The sequence below is a fragment of the Aureobasidium melanogenum genome, assembly GCF_000721775.1.
Source record: "Aureobasidium melanogenum CBS 110374 unplaced genomic scaffold scaffold_2, whole genome shotgun sequence".
NCBI classification, from domain to species: domain Eukaryota; kingdom Fungi; phylum Ascomycota; class Dothideomycetes; order Dothideales; family Saccotheciaceae; genus Aureobasidium; species Aureobasidium melanogenum.
In genome coordinates, this window is record NW_024470054.1 from 1,715,998 (window position 1) to 1,735,527 (window position 19,530).

The following is a 19,530-nucleotide window of genomic DNA, read 5'->3' on the forward strand; positions in this document are numbered from 1 at the left end:
CAAAAAAAGAGTAGTCCCAGCCGACTCGAGGTGCTTCTGACTGCAAAACCACCCTACTCGACATCAAAAACACAGACACCCAAAAGAGCCGCGTCACACTCCCTGCCCAAAAGAAATCACAAACTCACAACACCATCAGCAAAAAAAAAAACACAATGACCAAATTTCGCCCGTGTATAGACCTTCACGCTGGCAGCGTAAAGCAAATCGTCGGCGGCACATTGACAACCACCAGCTCTGAGCTCAAGACAAACTTTACATCCAAACTGCCGTCATCCTACTATGCGAATCTCTACAAGGAAAATACATTGGAGGGTGCTCATGTGATCATGCTTGGTCCTGGTAATGAGGACGCTTGCAGAGAGGCTTGTGAAGCTTGGCCTGGGCATTTGCAGGTTGGTGGTGGTATCAAGGATACCAATGCAAAGGAGTGGATCGAGAAGGGTGCTAGTAAGGTGAGTTTTTATGAATTCCGTTACAGCTGTTTTGCTCCTCTCCGGACATGAGTTATGTCATTAAGCACGAGAAAGGATCTTTGGGAAAGATGAAACCCGAGATATCGCAAACGGTATATGCTGATTCAATTTGTTGAAGGTCATTATCACATCTTTCCTCTTCCCGTCTGGCAAATTCTCCTTGGAACGTTTGCAATCAGTACTCAAAGCGCTGGACAACGACACCTCGAAACTCGTCATTGATCTGAGTTGCCGCCGCAAGGGCGAAACATGGTTCGTCGCCATGAACAAATGGCAAGACCTTACTGATATGGAGTTGACCGCTGGTGAGTTCTTCTTTTACCCTTAAAACTTTTGAGCATTTCAGACACAGAATAGTCTACTTCATTCTTTTGTATCTGCTAACGAACATCTTCTTTCGACAACAGAGTCAATCTCCCTGCTCCAGCCCTACTGCTCTGAATTCCTCATCCACGCAGCTGACAACGAAGGCCTACAACAAGGCATTGACGAAGAGCTTGTCCGTAAACTTGCCGCCTGGTCAGCTATCCCCGTCACATACGCAGGAGGCGGTCGCAATCTGCAGGACCTAGAATTGGTAGAGAAACTGAGTGATGGAAAGGTGGATTTGACTATTGGAAGTGCGCTGGATGTATTTGGCGGCAATGGAGTCAAGTTTGATGAGTGTTGTGAGTGGAACAAGTCGAGGGTGTAGAAAGTACCTCTCAAAGAGCGGTCGACAGCAACGACATGTCTGCATCTATGAAATTGGGTATCAAGGAGCAGGCCGCAATATTCATGCCCTCTACAATATCATTTCATATCACCATTTATAGTGTGGTTGTTGAGACGGATATGGCCTTGAAAGATGTTGCCGAAAACGTTCGGAGAATCAAACAGCGTTGACATCATTGGAAAGAGCGCAACTTGTCCTTGCCCATCGTCAAAGATAGTCCACTCAACGTCTTCATACTTGTGCCAAACTCGGTCTTATTGTTAAGGAAAGCTTCAGAAACCAAAGATTGTCTACAAATTGCTTGCCAGCAGCCGAGAATTGATACCATTGTCGAGTGTTCTTGCAAGTCAGTCAACGCTTGGAGCCGGACTTCGGACTACGCAAATCCATCAGATCACAGTCATCAAAACCACCGACCATCCTCCTTTCTCTGGAAAAGACATCAAACCCCATACGAAAACACTTCATTTCCTCAATCCCGACGATTTTGAGCATTCAAGACAAAACCCTGCCATCTTCTCGGCGAGATCACTACCAAGGAAACCACATCAAGTACATCCACATCCACATCAGAAACACAACATCATGGTCTCCAAAATCCCCAACGACATATTCCAATTCAGCACCGCCAGCGCCTTGATGGCCGGCCTTGCCCACTCCGGTCCCTCCGCCGGCCAACTCCCCGGCTACGGCACTCACGGCATCGGTACCTTCGGCCGCATGAACGGCGAACTCCTCTTTCTAAGCGGAAAACCCTGGCAAATGCTACGATCTGGAAAGGTACAACCCGCTGACCCTTCCACTTCTCTGCCATTCGTCCAAGTGACGAATTTTCAACCCGAGTTTGAGGTTGATGCAAGAGGATTGAAGAAAAGTGGACTGGTAGATGTATTTGAGAAGAATGGACCCGGTGCAGGAGGAAAGAATTCATTTGTGCCTTTTGTAGTAAAAGGAAAGTTTAAATCGCTGGATTTGAGAATTGCAGGACCGCAAGAACACGAAGGACAGGATCTCGCAGAAGTTGCTGCGAATGCGCGAAAGTGGAGTGTGCAGGATGTCAAGGGGACCATGTTTGGCATTGCCAGTCCTGAATGGATGCAAGGTGTTAGTGTGGCAGGCGTACATTGCCATTTCATGACCGAACCTGAGCAAGGCAAAGACCCTGAAGGTGGCCATGTGTTGGACTTTGAGACCGGAGATGATGCACTTCTGCAATGGGCTGTGACGGGAAGATATCATCTTGGATTCCCTAGAGATGATGAGTGGGAGAATTTGAATTTGACAGCCGACACTGCTGGTCTCAGTAAGGCTGAAGGATAAGAAGGTCTTTTAATGTGAGCAAGCATGTGCGAAGCAATTTGGATTCTCAAATTTCGTGTTATCGAGTCTGAAGCTATGTAAATGACAGCAATTCTAGCAAAGGGGTATAGAATATAGCAAGAAACAAAAAGCAAACATAGCCATCAAATATTGTAGCATCATCAGTATCATCTTACCGGCCATTCATCAGCATCTTTGCAAGTCATACTTGTGAGCCAGTTGACTCTTGGTACTTCACTACCACGGGAATTCGGGAGAAGGACAACGCACTTTGCGCTTATTGGGCGGCGATGAAGGCCATGTGAACTCCGGTGATGCCTGCAGGTTTCTCAACTGTGCCGATGGTTTGAGTGAATCAAGGTCTTGATCGGGATCTGAGGACTGCGGTGGACGGAATTGTGCTGACGGCTGCAAGACGTCGAGCTCCTGGTCGCGGCCAGAAGACCGAGGAGGCAACATGAATTGCGCCGACATGTGGGCACGGGCACATGGAGAGCGAGTCGTGGTGTTTGAAAGAGGGTCGGATGAGACAGGTTGGTCTCCAAGGTTCTGCGATGGTTGAGATGCAGGGCTTGCGGCTAGATGATCATTCGCGTACGGCTCTCGCTCGGGATTCGAGTCTATCTCCATCTGCTCACCATAATGCTCTGCTTGCGACTGGAAATATTCTGACTGAACGACTGCAGAGTCAGATCGTTGACGAACAACTTGCGAAGCGCTTGGAGTAGGGACGGCGATATCACCAGTGTCAATGTTGACGATGATATTCTCCTTGGGTACGGTGCTTGGCTTCCAATCGCAGATAGATCTTTCGTAGACAGCGTCATAGCTCTCAGAGCAGGTATGGTTGGTAAACCAGGAATGCTCAAGTGCTTTCCTGGCTGTTGAACGCTTGTCCTCTTGCAGTGCGAGCAGAGACATGACAAGTTCTCTCGCTCTTTTCGCCACTCCCTCCCAGCTCTGCTTGCCATGTTCGATTTGAGAGATGTCATAAGCGCTAACGGAGCGTGAATTGATCTGGCCAATGTCTTGCTCGCCATCTCGGTGGTTGAAAGCGAGACTGCCGGTCAACATTAGTGCACTGACGCAACCCACTGACCAAAGGTCGATTGCACTGCTGTAGCCTTTGTTCTCTGCCATGGTTGGATTCAGTCTGTTGATTTCACTGCGTATTGTTAGTGGCCGAGCTCTTCTGCTGAGATGATACATTGACCTACGGAGCCGTAAAGCCATACGTGCCACAGTTCGAGAACATGCGATAGATTCTGCCTGGCTGACTGTTTGAGACACTAGACTGGCTGATCCGCTTTGCTATTCCGAAATCAGTCAAGACGACGCGGGTATTGTGGTCCCAAGAAGACAATAAGATGTTCTCGGGTTTGATGTCGCGATGAACGATGCCGTTATCATGCAAGTATTGGACAGCTTTCAGTAGCTGACGAGTGATGACTGCGCTCAGAGCGTTACTCAGAACACCGCCCTCATGAATAATATAGGAGAACAGGTCGCCGCCAGTCATGAGCTCCTGTATGATGTAGCTATGACAAAGAGGTCAACGTAATATCACAGAGCTGAGGACGATCAGCACGACTGACATGTGGTGAGTCGTGACATACACCTTCTTCATGTCGATGATATTCGGCTGCTCACAGTGAGTACCGGCTCAAGACCAAAACAGCAAACAGCGTACATGACTAAGATCCTTGAGAACTTCATACTCGACCTCAAGACGATGTATTTTGCGCAGCAGCTTGATCGATTGCACTCTCGAGGCGCGATTGGAGGCGGCCTGAGTGAAGGCTTCAATTGTGTTTTGGTCGCAGGTCAGATCCACGCTAGCCAGAGAGACAGCTTTGCATGCGACTTGTTGTTCAGCGTGGCAATCCCAAGCGACATACACACTACCTTGGCCACCAGCACTAATGAGACGAGGAAAGATAGTAAAGTCTTCTTGGAAACGCTGTTCCTGGCATGAGTATCTCACGTAGGATGTGTGTACACACCGACCTACCTTGATTTCACAGTCCATAATGAATGACATTGTGGGCTCTTGTCGAGGATTGAGCTCGCTGTAGTGCACAAAGGTTGACTTTGACAGGTACAGCAAATCGCCGTCTTGAAGAAGCACAGGACCCATGGTCTTGTTCAGTTGATGATCAAGTCGAACTGTTGAGCCATCTTCGACGGGACATTCACGAGTAAGTACGGTTCCATTGCGAGACAAGTTCTCGGCATAGAGCATGGGAGCGACGTTCCAGGTTGCCGCATCGTCGTCGAATTGCACGCAACGTAGTACCAGATGTCGATATGATATTGTTGGATCATAATCATCGACAAAGCTAGAAGATTGTTAAAGTACGCTGCCAAGCTGAAATGACCAGGGGACAGCATACTGTTGAAGTTGCTTGCAGCCCAGGACGATTTCCTGCTTGGGCCAGATACTGATTGCATCTAAATGGGGAAGAGTGAGGATGGTTGAGCATTAGAAACAACGCTCGATGACATACCTTCAGCAAACAGACAGCGGTGCTCATTAACGAGCGTCAGATGGCCGATGGGAAGCTGCTCGGCCATAGCACCCTCAATCAATTCACGAACAAATACAACAATGACAGTACTCAAGTAAACTCGAGACCACATTATCGAAGACGAGTCCCTCGGTCCCGTTGGATAAACGTCGGAAACCGCGTCGTCGGTGCCAAGACGGCAAACGCCGCCGCACGCACGGCCAGCGCGCAGCACTATCAATTTGAACTTCGCAGCTCGCAGAGCTTCCCCTCTCTTTCCTCTATCACCGCAACTCATCTCGACACTACTGTAAGTTTGCATTATATACCCAATTGGCCTTTGAGCAGCCACTAACTCATCCTTCTTGCAGGCCAAGATGAGAGCCAAGTGGAGAAAGAAGAGAGTTCGCAGACTGAAGCGCAAGAGAAGAAAGACGAGAGCCAGATCGTGAGTTTTGCTATCTTCAATGCGCGCACCACATCCATAGACTAACCACCGCTACTCACAGCAAATAAATGACTCGCCCCGACAACTCGATCATCACGGCTCCTTGATTTGAACAAAATCCACCAAACATCTTTTGGACTTTCTTCGGTCTAACGCTCACCACTGACGTCGACAAACGCTATCTCTTTACTCGCGACGTCAATTCTGGAGGGCCACTGCTTTTTCTCTTTTACACACCTTGTCGGATTCGCTCGCATGTGTTTCCGCCATCTTTGCAGCCGACTTTTCCTGGTTGGCTCGGAAGGCGCACTTGTTGGCAGCTTGAAGCTGAGGAGGGGGAAGAACTAAGTGTCGATGCTTGCTGCGTCTCTTAAAGGACGGAGGAGTCGGTCAATCTGTTTTTCACTCATCGAGATTATCATGGAGTGTTTTTATTTGCCTGGCAATTGGAAGGCCTCGTCTTCACTTCTCTAACACCGGTGTCTTGCCTCGTAAGCTCGCACCTTTGGGATCTGAAAGAGCCTTACCGTTGCGGTTGGCTGTTCTGAAAATCAGAAAACTGCTATTCGCAAAAAAAGTTTTGTTCCACCTTCAACGTGCAATTGTGATGTGACGCCCAGCACTTTTTTCAATTCTTAGCGTGCAATGTTTCTTGATGGTCTTGTGATATCGATTCACGCTTTCACGGTGTGTACCAAAACTTTTCTCTAACCCATCTCTCGCTGTGTAAACACAGCTCTTGTCTTGAGACATGATGCTATGCCCACTACCTTCCTCAATGCGTACCTACATCTTCTATCTGTTGACTGTCGTGCGATTTGCAATCTTCTTCGATGCTCTTTTGCTGTATATCATTTTCCACATCCAGCTCGAATGTGCGCCGAACTTTTTTTCCCACGCGACCTTGATGGCCCACAGTGCTGTCATCAACATCGGCCCGACTTATTGTTCTGCCCTTCTACACAGAAAACATCCCTTGCTTAAACCTGGCTTGTTAATCCATCGACGTCACAGTCAAGTCGATAGGAGCGTACTCTGGACAGATGTGTTGTGGTGATAAGCCTTTCCATGAATCTAGAAGAGGAAAGAGAAAAGCCAAGTCTTTGAGCTATGTTATGGAATCTGAACCAATGTTATTGAACTCTCCATCAAACGGTTGATGAAGGATGAATAAGAATGATATAGGGTTGTATGAGTATGTATAGAACAAAAGAAAAATGCCAAACAGGCGAATGAATGCTCTGCTCAAAGATGACTCTCTTGAAAGCTCAGAACTCCCCATTGCGCCATAAAATGATGAAAAGTAGAGTGATGTTTTGTAGGAGTCGTGAATTCGTAAAGGTCTTTGACCCGGTTAGTAGCGGATATGAGGTGCGCTGCAAGCCTCATCAGCGATTAGAATACCATCTTTGACTCCACCCAGCTTCTCGAGCTGATCCATCCAAGTCGCAGGCTTCTTGTTCTTGGACTTGAGATTCCACCATGCTTTTTTATCGCTGGCCTCCTTAGGTGGTACAGGCGGAGGAGATCGGACTACTACATCCTTTACCTGACGGCGTTTGTGATCATGCTTGCTCGAGGAAGTGGCGGGTCTTTCTTTTGCTCTAGTCTTCGTAGAGGTGCTGCTGATGCTACCCAGTGGGGTAGGAATGTTTGAGCTGTCGTAATTGCGGTGCTCGGAAAATCCGGTGGACACAGAATAGAATGCCGGATTGCTTGGTGATCGCAATCGAGTACTTGCGAGGTCACCGTTTTGGTGTGAAGAAATGGCCCGCACAGTTGATGCCGCAGGCTCCGGAGTCCGGTTGCGACGTGCAGACTTGCTGCGTGGAAGAGCACCAGATGTAAGCTTGTCACTGGTATGAGCGGATGCAAGATTTGGCATCTTGGTAGCTGCAGCATGACGAGGTGAGCGGGTAGGCATATAGACCTCTGGCTTTTGTTTGACAGGCGAACCAAGACGAGCTGCGATGATTTCGTCTCTTTCGCTCATTGCACTATCCACTGATTTGGTGTTCTTGCTGTGTTCAGAACGAGGAGGAGGATGTGTGGATAAAGGCGCTTGAGGTGCAGGTCGCGTTGGAGCAGCGAGTGGCTCGTCCTTCCACTGGTCCAGACTGGGAAGGGGAGGTAGCTCGCGATTGAGATTGATCTCAGACTTCTTCGCGTTTGGAGATTTCGGGCTTTCACCTCTTCCTCTTCTCGAATTTGATCTGCTCACGTCGGTCTGGGCGTGCTCCTTCTTCAGGGTACGTCCCCAACTTCTCCAACCACCGCGAATGTCTGGATCTTGAGACCTTGAGTCCGAGCGCAATGAAGAGCGCGAAGCAGACCTGCTAGGTGCTCTGCTGTTTTCTCCATTAGGACCTCCAGAGCTGGACGGACGAATGTATTCTTTGATTTTGTCGCGAAGACTTTTGATGCTCCGAATGCTTCGTGACCTGCTAGGTGCACGAGACAATGGTGGAAGTGCAGCTTGTTGTTGCTGTTGTTCTGCTTCTTCAGCATCCTGTTTCTGACGACGACGCTCAAGTTCATTGCGCATCCACTCGATAGCAGAAGCAGCATCCTTGATGGCCAGCTCTTGCTCGACAGGTGCATGCGAGGACGTTCTCTTTGAGGTGCGAGCAGGTGTGATGGCAGCCGAAGTGGGGGCTGTTGAAGTACTCCAGTGGTAATCTGTCGCGTCCGTGATTGGGGTAGAACCATCGGTTTCGCCAGAGAGAGAACGCTTGACGACACGAGGACGTGTAGCAGCATCACTGGCAGGAGACAGAACGTTGTTGGGTACCGGCGTCTTTGCACGGCTGCCCATTGGCGTGTCATACTTGGATCTGCCAAGGATAGACTGGACAGGATCAATGGCTGGATCCGTCTTTGAGAAGAGCTGGTCAATGGCAGCATCTGGACGGTATGCATATTTCAGAGGGTGTTTGTCTTCGGCTGAATCGACACGAGGTGGGAAGGGACGAGAGTCTTGCGACTTGCGTGTGGATGCAGATCTCTTTATGGCGTCGTAGTCGAGTGCTTGCTTGGGCTCATCGGGTGGGACATATTGATGCGAAGGCTTGGTGTTGACCAGAACACCAGCACAGGCTAGACGTAGATCGGCTTCGACCTTTGACGATAGAGGAGCTCGACGTCCGGGATACGGCGAAGGTGGTGGAGTCTCATTCGGGGTGGATGAGGGTGCGCGATCATCCGCTTTGTGCGGACCAATCTCCAGGCGATTGTCAGCCAATGTGAGCAGCGTTTGTATGCGACCTGTAGACTTACAAGATGCGCTAGGCCCAGAGCCAACTTCTTCCCCTTCATGGCTGTGAGGAATAAAGTGTGAGCGGGGATGAGAAGTCGAGGTTGGGAGAGGGTGGTAAGATGACAGTGTTGAGTGGGATGGCTGTCGGTACTGGGCGCATGTACTCTAGCATGTGCGAGTATGTGAGTCGTCTAACATCAGCCGCAGCGGGTGATTAAGAGAGAGGTCAGCAGTGGCGTCTTTCGCGTCCGGACAAAGTAGTGGATTGTATCAAACATGCTTTGTCCGTTTCAAGGCCTGGCTGTGATACTAGACGTCGAAAACAAGCCGTCACATGGTCTTCCACACTCGAAAATTGTCACTGCTCTGCGATGGCCAGTCCAAACCAGGGACGCGCTTTCCGCGGCGATCATTGCCCGGCTCATGTTTCAGCCTCGTCGGAAGCAAGCGCACAGCGCCTGTTTCCCTGACACGACAGTCTCACTCTGATACGCATTCGCATACTTGAGCGAAGATCTGTAACAGCTTGACATGCTTTCAAAACTTCTCGCGACTGCAGTATCAAGTTGCGACAGCATTTTTGCACGCCTGTCCTTTACCAATTCTATAGCAGGTAGCTTTTATGTATCACCGTTACAAACTTTCTTCTTGCCGACGATAAGATTAAACCGCCAGAGCTCGGTCTCCGAACGAAACCAGCCTTGCCTTAAAACAGTGCCTGTTCCTGATGCTCCACCCACCCGACCGCTCCCGCCCTGCCACCTTTTTGGCGAAGCAGCAATATATTTTGGTGAAGGTCCATCTCGCCAAACGAACAAAGAGATTTGATCAATTCCTTCTTCCACGAATCATCTTTTGCTCGTCTGATTTGTCTCCCCAACTAAAAAGGCACTTTGGGTTCCCCCTCATGAAGGATTTGACTTTGGCATCCAGCCCTTCTGAACTCTAGCTTGGTCTTTGCGGCAGAAAAAAGAGTCGTGTCACTGTCCATCGTCTCATCGAGAATCCGCGGAAACTGCTGCTACTCCGAACTCGTCATGAGGCTGGGAGCCTCGAAGGCTTTACAGTTCTCACCACACCAAGGCAACACGCAACTACTCGTTTAACAAGCGAGCAAGCAACGCATATCCAAATCTGTGAATTGTTTTTTGCTCTTTTGTTTCTTGGACATCTTCATTGGGATCATCAGACTGTCAAGGTAGGTGTGTGGATGATCGAGACGATCGGTTATGACTACTACCACAATACTTTGGAAAGATCGGCCAGCAAAATTCTTGACAAGGAAAAAGCGTCGCTGTGCAATGACGGTGACATGTCAACCTCTACAAGGTGCTATAACCATACTGCTCATGTCCATCGGGTCATGGTCTCAATTCCCCAAGCATCCAGCCAACATCTTGAACCCAACCACAATTCCAAAAGTCCCCATTACCCACAAAGGCAACACAAAAGGCACCAAACCCCTATGCACCGGAACCTGCAACATCAATCCCATGCCTAAAGCCACAAGCATCTGCACCGCAACCCAAAAACCCGTTGCGCCTACACTTCCCTGTCCTTTACAGATACCCTCTCTATCGTACCTAAGTTCAATCCCAACAAAGACAAGAAAAGCCAGAACCAACAATATCAACAAACAAATCCCTGCCATATCAACCCAGAAATAAGGATGAAAGTGATTGAGCGATAAACTCACACTCCCAAACCTCTGCGCAATGCTACTGACTTTCCTTCTCTTTCTGCCTTGACCTTGTCCTTGCTGTCTACCTCCTCTCCCTTCCACATCTGCAAAATCATTAACATAGGTTTGAACCCTACTCAACCGTCCTCCATCTTCCTCTTCAACCTCAACCCTAACATCATCCCCCTCTTCTTCCTCAACATCCCTCACCAATCCCAACTCTTCAGCAGAAAGCAATCCCAATTCCGCAGCTTCATAGTCGCGGATCCGTTCGTGCCAGAGATCAACTTCTATACAATCGATTCTGGAGAGTACGTGTCTGTTCATTTCTTCTTCGTCTTCTGGGGCTGGCAGTAAAGCTCTTTGGGCTTCTTCTCTTGCTCGTGCGGCTTCGAGGATGGCGATTTGGCGTGGGTGTAACGTCAAGATGTGGTGGAGAGATGCTGTTGCTGAAGATGTTGTAGATGAAGGAGGATATCGCAGTTGTGGAGGATGTTGGCGTTGTGGTGTAGGTGTAGTAGAAACAGGTGGTGTAGGTGTAGGGCCTCGCTCGTGGGGCAATAAACAGCTTGTTTCGTCGCAGGTGGTGGAAGAGGAGCTTGTTGTTGAGGTGTTACGTGAAGTGATTGCGGTGCTGCAACTGCTCTTTGCTGGTTTGGCGATGCCGTTGTTGCTGGTGCTGTGGGAATGATGCAGCTGCATTGCTCTTAATCTTCTAGGGCTTCTTGACGATTGATCTGCTAACGTAGTTCAAAGGGTTCGTATGCGATATGCTGTGCCTCTGGTATGACTTTCTGCACTCTGGTCCTCTGGAGCTTGATGTGTTATGCAGGATGGCTGTCTCTTTCTTTCATCGAGACGTATCTTGCCTTTTCACTCATCACGCTGACCTCGACCCCATTTGCGTCTCTACAAAACATACTCATATCCGTTTAAACTCTCAACCACACCCAACCAATGGTCATTCGAAAAACTAACGAAAACCTCTCTTGGCACCAATAAAACTTGTCATATGATCTCAAGCAGCTATATCGGCTGTTACGCGGGTAATAGTAGAAACAGCATCAGTCGAGCTTTCGCTTTGATCTCGGAGCCTCTTTCATAACCTCTTAACCTCGATACTATAGCACAAAGAAAGCAAAGTGCGTTTTGTTGATACTCATGATCCATGATACTCCTTCCTGCCATCGTCCCCCAAGTTCTTTTGCAACCACACTGGCAAAGGGATATAATGTAAAGCAGAACCTTCCAAACTCCAAACCGACCAAACAGAATTGAAGAAACATGAGTCGCTCAGACACTGCCATTAGTCTGCTCGTCGGGAACATTCGCTGCAGGCAATGGGCCAGGAGGTGGGTGAGCATGATAAGTCTTCTGGATGGGCACCTCAAAGTCCATCGAATCAACGGCTGCAGGATGTTCCTCGGCAGCATATTCCTTTGCAAGCGGTGCTGCTACCAGTGGCGCTACTACAGGTGGTGCTGGTACAGGCTGTTCTGCTACAGGTGGTGCTGGCGCAGGCTCGTCCTTGGTTGACAGGTTCTCAAGGTCTTGCCGAGCGACTGAATCTCGAGAGACATCGGTGGCAGGCGGTGGTTTCTCCTCCGCAGGCGCATCTTCTGTCTTGATTGACTCTTGAGGTCTCTTCACCTTGAGCTTGACCACGAGACTCTTCTTCACGTCCTGGTCAAGATCCATGTCATCCTCGTCTTCTCCATCGGCCATATCGACATCATCTTCGTCGTTATCGTCGTCGTCGTCGTCGCCTCCATCCCATTCGTTTCCACTGGAAGGCGCATCTTCCTCGCTGTCTTCGTCCATGGAGTTGTATCCTCGCGACTTTCTCTTGCGATCTCCATTGAGTGGAGAGAGACGTGTGCTGTTTCTTGTTGCTCTTCCTCCAGAAGTGCGCGATGTCTCCGAAGCGGCGTAGTCAGGTGTCTCGCCTTGACCACTGAGCAGAGATTCACCGTAGATACCTGTTCTTGCAGGACGAACTTGACGTCCGCTGGCGGTAACGACCGGACCTGAATCGGCAGGGGTTGAGTGGCCAGAATACCTGGCAGAGCGACGCGAGCCTGTAGCATCAGACTCGTCCTCATTATCGGAATATGTGTAACGAATGCGCTTGCCACGAGTGCGACCTTCGTAAAGCGAGAAACCAGGTTCGGGTTTGCTGAATTGCGCCTTACGTGCTTGGCGGTATTCGCGACGTCTGCGTTTCTGCGAAATAGTCAGTTCCATGTGCAGCAGATAAGACTACATAGACTTGCCTCCTCAGATGCTTCAAATCGTGGCACAGCGGCCTTCATCTTGTCAGCCAAACGGCGGGCAGCTTGAGTGGTATCCTTGGTCTCAAGCTTCTCTGCCAGGGCATTGACCTCGTCAATAGTCTCAGCGACACTCCACCATTGCGCTTGTTGACTGAGACGATTGGCTTCGCGGTATACCCGGAAGCTGGTATCCTCTTGCCCCTCAATCAGATAGTACTTTCTCCTATCGCCATCGTAACCCCAATGCTGGACCGACAATGGTTGGTTCATGTCATCCTCGCGGCGCGAAATCTTGTATGAGTCTTTGATAGTTTGTGAGACAATTTCGGATGACGTGAGCGACCAGATTGCGAGAGTGCGGAGGAGGTTCAAACGTTCAGCGGGCGACATGTCGGGGAAGGTTCTGCTGCCAGCGAGAGGATTGACACGGTTCCAAGAGAGCGGCCATTGGTGTTTCTGCGTCGACAAAGCCTCTTCCATTGCGCGACCATGATGGCCTCGTCTGCTTATATGTTAGTGCTGTGCTGAGAGAATCCATGATGTGCCTGAGACTCACTCGACGGGCTTCTTGCGGTTGAGGACAAGTGCAAGCATGGCGCACATCAGATCCTCGACTTGCGGCGATGGAGGAGATTCAGCGACACCTCTCTCAATGTCTTGAGGACCAAAATGGGGTAGTTTCGAAGGGAATGCATGGCTGAAGCGAGATCGGAACATGACAAGGAACTGATCAATGAATCGTTAGCATGCGGGCCATGTCGCGTTTATACGCGTCTGAGATGAGTTCGACATACGGCTACATCAGGGTTATCGGCGAGGGACTCCTCATGTGGCGGAGAAGGAGACCGCTTGGGTCGCGGTGGTGAAGGTGGAGTGGGAGGAGTAACAGGAGCTTTCTTCTTTCTAGGAGCAGCCTTCTTGCTCTTGGCCATCTTCTTGAAAATGGGCGCAAGCTTCTCGTCGTCAGTCGGCGGTGCCGAAGAAAGGCTGGAAGAATCAGAGTCGTCCATGATGGGTCTTGGTTGTTGCCTTGAATCAATTCTGGTCGAAAGGCCGTAACAAAGTGAAGGCGCGTCTCGCGTTCAAATTATGGGGAAGTCACCACCTAGTAATTAGCGTCGTCATGTGGTCAATGCTTGTGCAATCACCTGCATTTACCAATCTAACACTGTCTGGTATTTATGAGATTCTGATCCAGTAATTCAGAGTCTTGTATCTAGACACCAAAGATTTTATATCGAGACAACATGATGTGTGATGTTTTGACTTTGCCCAATATTATGGTTGATCGACTACCTCCCTGTGTAAGTTTGTAACTCCTACCGTACTCCGCCTGCGGCAACAAGCAGGATTCATATTGTAAGAAGGCACAATCGTTTTGGAAAGCAGAGGCATAACTACGGAGAGTCAAGAAATTTCTGCCTCTCAGTGGATACCATCTTGTTTCCTGTTACTATTATGCATTTCTATAGCTATACGCATTACATACTCTAGTATACGGGGAGATAGTAGGCATTCGGAGCTTCACTGACGCAGTGGCAATTACTAGTTCCTGAAAGTTTTATATGACCTGATGTCGTCGGAGAACGAGCAATGCAGTCTGAAAATGGGCGACCTAGAGACAGCAGAGTCACCAATAGCTAATGATTGGTTGTTTAAACGAGAGTTGCACACGCAAAGACAGAAAATAACCTTGTTCCATATTGTTGTGCCTACCACCCTGTCTGATCAATCCCAGTAGCAACAAGCAGTCGTTTGAAAGAAAATTCGAGCCACAGAAGATACTGCCAGTGCTTCCGCAATTTTTTATGGAATTTCAATTGAGGTGAAGAATTAGACAAACTGATGAGGAACATTGATCCGGCGATGACCATGGTTCACACCAAATGTCTTGAAAGCTCGTTTCAGCTCGACTTGACTCTCACTTCATCAACTGTTATCCAGGTCATGCTTCTCTCCTTTGTGAAGCTGCCGGAAAGGCGGTGGCGTTTTGGTTATGTTGAGTCCGCTCAAAGCTGCAGAGAGACTGCTCGGACGAGATTGAGCGGCAGCGACAAGATAGTCTGCAGTCAAGACCACTGCCAAGCCTTGGAGTACGAGAAAGGCTGATGTGGAAGGCGAAGGGTTTGGCGTGTGTCGGAGTGGCATCTTAGGAGATTCTGGTGATCGATGTCCTGTTTCTGAAAGATGTATATACTAAGAAACCAACAGTTTGTCTTTGTGTATGAAACTGAGGTGGTGTTGGAGGAAGCAGCTTTCAGGGTTCAACGGGGATGGTCCGATCCGATTGGTGAATTGGTGAATTTGCACCTCCTGAAGAGGACAAGGAAGTCGCAGCCGCTAGTTAGGGCAGTCGCAAGCGGTACGCGTCTAAGAGAGAGCTGGATACACAGCCCAGCACTATTTTCATCTCGTCTCCGACGTACAGCCAGTGCTAAGAGAGTATTCATGCTCTCGCAATTCCATTCGCGTCGCCGTTGACCTCCTGTCCGTCACGTCTCAGCTGCCTCGTCCCGGTTCAGGAGTCCTTACCGCTGTCTACCGAATGGTCGCATCTGCCTCGCTCACCTCGTAAAGTCACCCCTCGAATACTCTCGCCTCGACGCGATTGCTAGTAGTCGCGCGCGCATTGCCGACGCTCCTTCTCAATAACCATGGCCGGGAGACCTCATGGTCAGGCGTCTCCGTCTGCCGATTCCGACCTCCTACTCGACCTGGACGATCAGCCCGTCTACAATACTGGAAAGCCCCCGCCCACCGATGACGATCACCTACTCCTCCACCACAACATAGACTCCTCCGATGCGCCTCGTGCCTCTACCAGTTATGATGATTTCGTGGGCTCCTCTTCGACAGCTGGTCTGCCGGGAGGTCCTGGCGCCCCGAGTACTACTGGTCTACACATTCCTATGCACGATACTATGGGAAGACAATACTCTCAAACCTCTGATCTGAACAACTATCAGCCCTACTCGGATCTTGACGACCTTCCGGATGACAGAGACTACTATGCATCAGGTGGAGGCATTGACGAGGACAATATGCCAGGCTTGCGTGAATCACGCTTCACTAGCCATGGCCGCAATAGGAATAGCATAATGGGTATTGGAGAAAGCATCGTAGATCGCGCCAAGAACATGTTTGGTGCAAACACCGGCGGCTATTCAGAAATGGATTTGCCATTGACCGAAGCTGGTGCTCGTTCATCTCACATTGCATCTGGTGGTGTTGATGCTCTACCATCCGCGCCTCCACCTGCCAAGCGTACGCCTGGAGCCAAATTCAAGTTTGGCCTTGGTCGCTCAGGCCCGGATCCGAATGCTGCTGGGCCTCGCATCATTCATCTTAACAATCCACCTGCAAATGCTGCCAACAAGTACGTGGACAACCATGTCTCGACTTCCAAGTACAACTTTGCAACTTTCTTGCCAAAGTTCTTGTTCGAGCAGTTCTCCAAGTATGCCAACTTGTTCTTCTTGTTTACGGCAATCTTGCAACAAATCCCTGGTGTCTCACCCACAAGTAGATACACCACTATTGTGCCATTGGGAATTGTCCTTCTGGTCTCAGCCGGCAAAGAGATAATTGAAGATTCGCGCAGAAAATCCCAGGATAAACAACTCAACACTTCAAAAGCCCGCGTCCTACGAGGTTCAACTTTTCAGGATAGCAACTGGATCAATATCGCAGTCGGAGATGTCGTTCGTGTAGAGTCTGAAGAACCGTTCCCGGCCGATCTTGTCCTGTTGGCCAGTTCTGAACCTGAAGGTCTATGCTACATTGAGACTGCAAACCTTGATGGCGAGACAAACTTGAAGATTAAACAAGCTATCCCAGAGACTGCAAACCTCGTTAGCCCTGCCGACATCAGCAGGCTCGGTGGTAGGATCCGTTCCGAACCTCCCAACAGTAGTCTCTATACGTACGAGGCGACCATGACAATGCAATCTGGTGGCGGCGAGAAGGAGCTACCTTTGAACCCCGAGCAACTCTTACTTCGCGGCGCTACTCTGAGAAACACACCCTGGGTGCATGGAATTGTCGTCTTTACTGGTCATGAAACCAAACTCATGCGCAATGCGACAGCCACTCCCATCAAGAAGACCGCCGTCGAACGCTTGGTGAACGTGCAAATCCTCATGCTTGGTGGTATTCTTGTCGCTCTGAGTATCGTCAGTTCGATCGGTGATCTTGTCACACGTGCCACCTCAGGCAAGAGGATGTGGTACCTGTCTTACACTCCCGTCAACGGCGGAAAGCAGTTTTTCAGCGACTTCTTCACCAACTGGGTGCTGTACTCAAACCTGGTACCTATTTCGCTTTTCGTTACGATCGAAATCATCAAGTATTGGCAGGCTATCCTCATCAGCTCGGATCTCGACATCTACTATGACAAGACGGACACACCTGCTAACTGCAGGACATCGTCCCTGGTTGAAGAATTGGGTCAAGTCGAATACATTTTCTCAGACAAGACTGGCACACTTACATGCAACATGATGGAATTCAGGCAAAGTTCAATTGCAGGAATACAGTATGCCGACGAAGTTCCCGAAGACAGAAGATCAACGGGAGAGGATGGTGATATGGGTATATTTGACTTCACTCGCTTGGAGCACAACAGACGAAACCATCCATCCCGCGAGATCATCAACCAGTTTTTGACCTTGCTGTCCACTTGTCATACCGTCATTCCAGAAACGAGCTCAGAGAAAGGTGGCAAAATCAAGTACCAAGCAGCCTCACCTGATGAGGGTGCGTTGGTAGAAGGTGCTGTCACGCTCGGCTATAAGTTCGTTGCACGCAAACCTCGCTCAGTCATGATCGAGGTATATGGAGAACAACAGGAGTACGAACTCTTGGCTGTTTGCGAATTTAACTCGACAAGAAAGCGCATGTCGACTATTTTCAGATGTCCTGATGGCAAAATCAGATGCTACTGTAAAGGTGCTGACACCGTTATCTTGGAGCGTCTTGGTGGCGACAATCCATATGTCGAAGCCACTCTGCAACATCTTGAGGAGTATGCCGCTGAAGGACTGAGAACCCTGTGTCTCGCTTCGCGCGAGGTCCCAGAAGAAGAGTTCAGACGCTGGCAGCAAGTCTTCAACGAAGCTGCGACTACTGTTGGCGGTAACCGAGCTGAGGAAATGGATAAGGCGGCTGAGCTCATTGAACATGACTTCACTCTGCTGGGCGCCACAGCCATCGAAGATAAGCTGCAAGATGGCGTACCAGACACTATTCACACTCTGCAAACAGCTGGCATCAAAATCTGGGTCTTGACTGGAGACAGACAAGAGACTGCCATCAATATTGGTATGAGTTGTAAGCTGATCAGCGAGGACATGACTCTCCTTATTGTCAACGAAGAAACCGCAGCCGCTACTAGGGACAATTTGCAAAAGAAGCTGAGTGCTGTACAAAGTCAGTTCCAGTCTGGTATAACCGTCGAAACTCTGGCACTCGTTATTGATGGAAAGTCTCTCACCTATGCACTTGAGAAAGACATGGAGAAGCTCTTCTTGGATTTGGCTGTCATTTGCAAGGCTGTAATCTGCTGGTATGTGTGATCGTTTTGTTACGCTCGAATGTCTGCTAACCAACTACAGCCGTGTCTCGCCACTCCAAAAAGCTCTTGTTGTCAAGCTTGTCAAGCGTCATAAAAAAGCCATTCTTTTAGCAATTGGTGATGGCGCCAACGATGTCTCAATGATTCAAGCTGCACACATTGGTATTGGTATCTCAGGTGTTGAAGGTCTGCAAGCAGCACGTTCAGCCGATGTCTCCATCGCTCAATTCCGATACTTGCGCAAGCTACTGCTCGTCCACGGAGCCTGGTCATACCAAAGAATCTCCAAGATGATCTTGTACTTCTATTACAAGAACACGGCACTCTTCATGACCCAGTTTTGGTACTCTTTCCAAAACGGGTTCTCTGGAGAAGTCATCTTCGAATCCTGGACGATGAGTTTCTACAATGTTCTCTTCACAGTGATGCCACCCTTTGTTCTTGGTATCTTCGATCAATACGTCTCGGCTCGTTTGCTCGATCGATACCCTCAACTTTACCAACTCAGTCAGAAAGGTGTGTTCTTCAGAATGCATTCCTTCTTTAGTTGGGTAGCAAACGGCTTCTACCACTCCCTTATCCTTTACTTTGTCTCTGAGCTTATCTTCCTTTGGGATTTGCCTCAGAGCGACGGCAAGATTGCTGGACACTGGGTATGGGGAACCACTCTATATACGGCTGGCCTTATCACGACTCTTGGTAAAGCAGCACTCATCACCAACCTTTGGACCAAATACACTGTGATTGCGATACCTGGCAGTCTTGCGGTGTGGTTCATCTTTTTACCCATTTACGCTACTGTTGCACCCAAACTCGGATTCAGCATGGAATATGCTGGCGTCGTTCCAAGACTGTTTCCTAGTCTTGTCTTCTGGCTGACGATCATCGTTCTTCCGGTCCTCTGTCTTCTTAGAGACTTTGCCTGGAAGTATGCCAAGCGCATGTACTATCCCCAAGCCTACCACCACGTCCAGGAGATCCAGAAATACAACATTCAGGATTACCGACCAAGGTATTTGTTTTCTCTTTGTTTCTCACGCCGACTGCCACTAACTTGAGACAGGATGGAACAATTCCAAAAGGCAATTCGCAAGGTTCGCCAAGTACAGCGCATGCGCAAACAGCGTGGATATGCATTCTCGCAGACCGATGAATCACAAGCCAGAGTGTTGCAGGCTTACGATACCACGAGAGAAAGAGGAAGATATGGTGAGATGGCAAGTAGCAGGGACTAAAGGCATCCATCAGGTTCGTGTTTATATGCATTTGTATGGGATATGAA

At 49.3% G+C, this 19,530-nt stretch overlaps 7 protein-coding genes across 7 annotated transcripts; 3 read left to right on the top strand and 4 right to left on the bottom strand.

The window, feature by feature from the left end:
• Positions 1–155: 155 nt before the first annotated feature.
• Positions 156–1,170, top strand: M437DRAFT_38618 (putative 5-proFAR isomerase His6; the record flags this gene model as incomplete). Its single annotated transcript, XM_041019870.1, has 3 exons — positions 156–455; positions 595–781; positions 884–1,170. The coding sequence occupies 3 exons, from the start codon at positions 156–158 to the stop codon at positions 1,168–1,170; spliced, it is 774 nt and encodes a 257-aa protein (XP_040883911.1).
• A 606-nt stretch (positions 1,171–1,776) lies between these two features.
• M437DRAFT_40274 (alpha-acetolactate decarboxylase) lies at positions 1,777–2,511 on the top strand (the record flags this gene model as incomplete). The annotated part of the gene is made up of 1 exon (XM_041020165.1): positions 1,777–2,511. One exon carries the CDS (start codon positions 1,777–1,779, stop codon positions 2,509–2,511), a length of 735 nt encoding a protein of 244 aa, XP_040883912.1.
• Positions 2,512–2,748: 237 nt separating this feature from the next.
• Positions 2,749–5,085, bottom strand: M437DRAFT_38610 (kinase-like protein; the record flags this gene model as incomplete). Its single annotated transcript, XM_041019868.1, has 6 exons — positions 2,749–3,676; positions 3,729–4,049; positions 4,107–4,153; positions 4,202–4,471; positions 4,523–4,850; positions 5,015–5,085. The coding sequence occupies 6 exons, from the start codon at positions 5,083–5,085 to the stop codon at positions 2,749–2,751; spliced, it is 1,965 nt and encodes a 654-aa protein (XP_040883913.1).
• Positions 5,086–6,820: 1,735 nt separating this feature from the next.
• M437DRAFT_72410 (uncharacterized protein) lies at positions 6,821–8,781 on the bottom strand (the record flags this gene model as incomplete). Its single annotated transcript, XM_041025855.1, has 2 exons — positions 6,821–8,686; positions 8,743–8,781. 2 exons carry the CDS (start codon positions 8,779–8,781, stop codon positions 6,821–6,823), a joined length of 1,905 nt encoding a protein of 634 aa, XP_040883914.1.
• A 1,310-nt stretch (positions 8,782–10,091) lies between these two features.
• Positions 10,092–11,105, bottom strand: M437DRAFT_63058 (uncharacterized protein; the record flags this gene model as incomplete). The annotated part of the gene is made up of 1 exon (XM_041024187.1): positions 10,092–11,105. One exon carries the CDS (start codon positions 11,103–11,105, stop codon positions 10,092–10,094), a length of 1,014 nt encoding a protein of 337 aa, XP_040883915.1.
• A 591-nt stretch (positions 11,106–11,696) lies between these two features.
• Positions 11,697–13,686, bottom strand: M437DRAFT_72412 (uncharacterized protein; the record flags this gene model as incomplete). The annotated part of the gene is made up of 4 exons (XM_041025856.1): positions 11,697–12,626; positions 12,677–13,178; positions 13,233–13,402; positions 13,471–13,686. 4 exons carry the CDS (start codon positions 13,684–13,686, stop codon positions 11,697–11,699), a joined length of 1,818 nt encoding a protein of 605 aa, XP_040883916.1.
• A 1,644-nt stretch (positions 13,687–15,330) lies between these two features.
• On the top strand, positions 15,331–19,483 carry M437DRAFT_39137 (phospholipid-translocating P-type ATPase; the record flags this gene model as incomplete). The annotated part of the gene is made up of 3 exons (XM_041019951.1): positions 15,331–18,239; positions 18,289–19,260; positions 19,312–19,483. The coding sequence occupies 3 exons, from the start codon at positions 15,331–15,333 to the stop codon at positions 19,481–19,483; spliced, it is 4,053 nt and encodes a 1,350-aa protein (XP_040883917.1).
• Between the last annotated feature and the right edge of the window lie 47 nt (positions 19,484–19,530).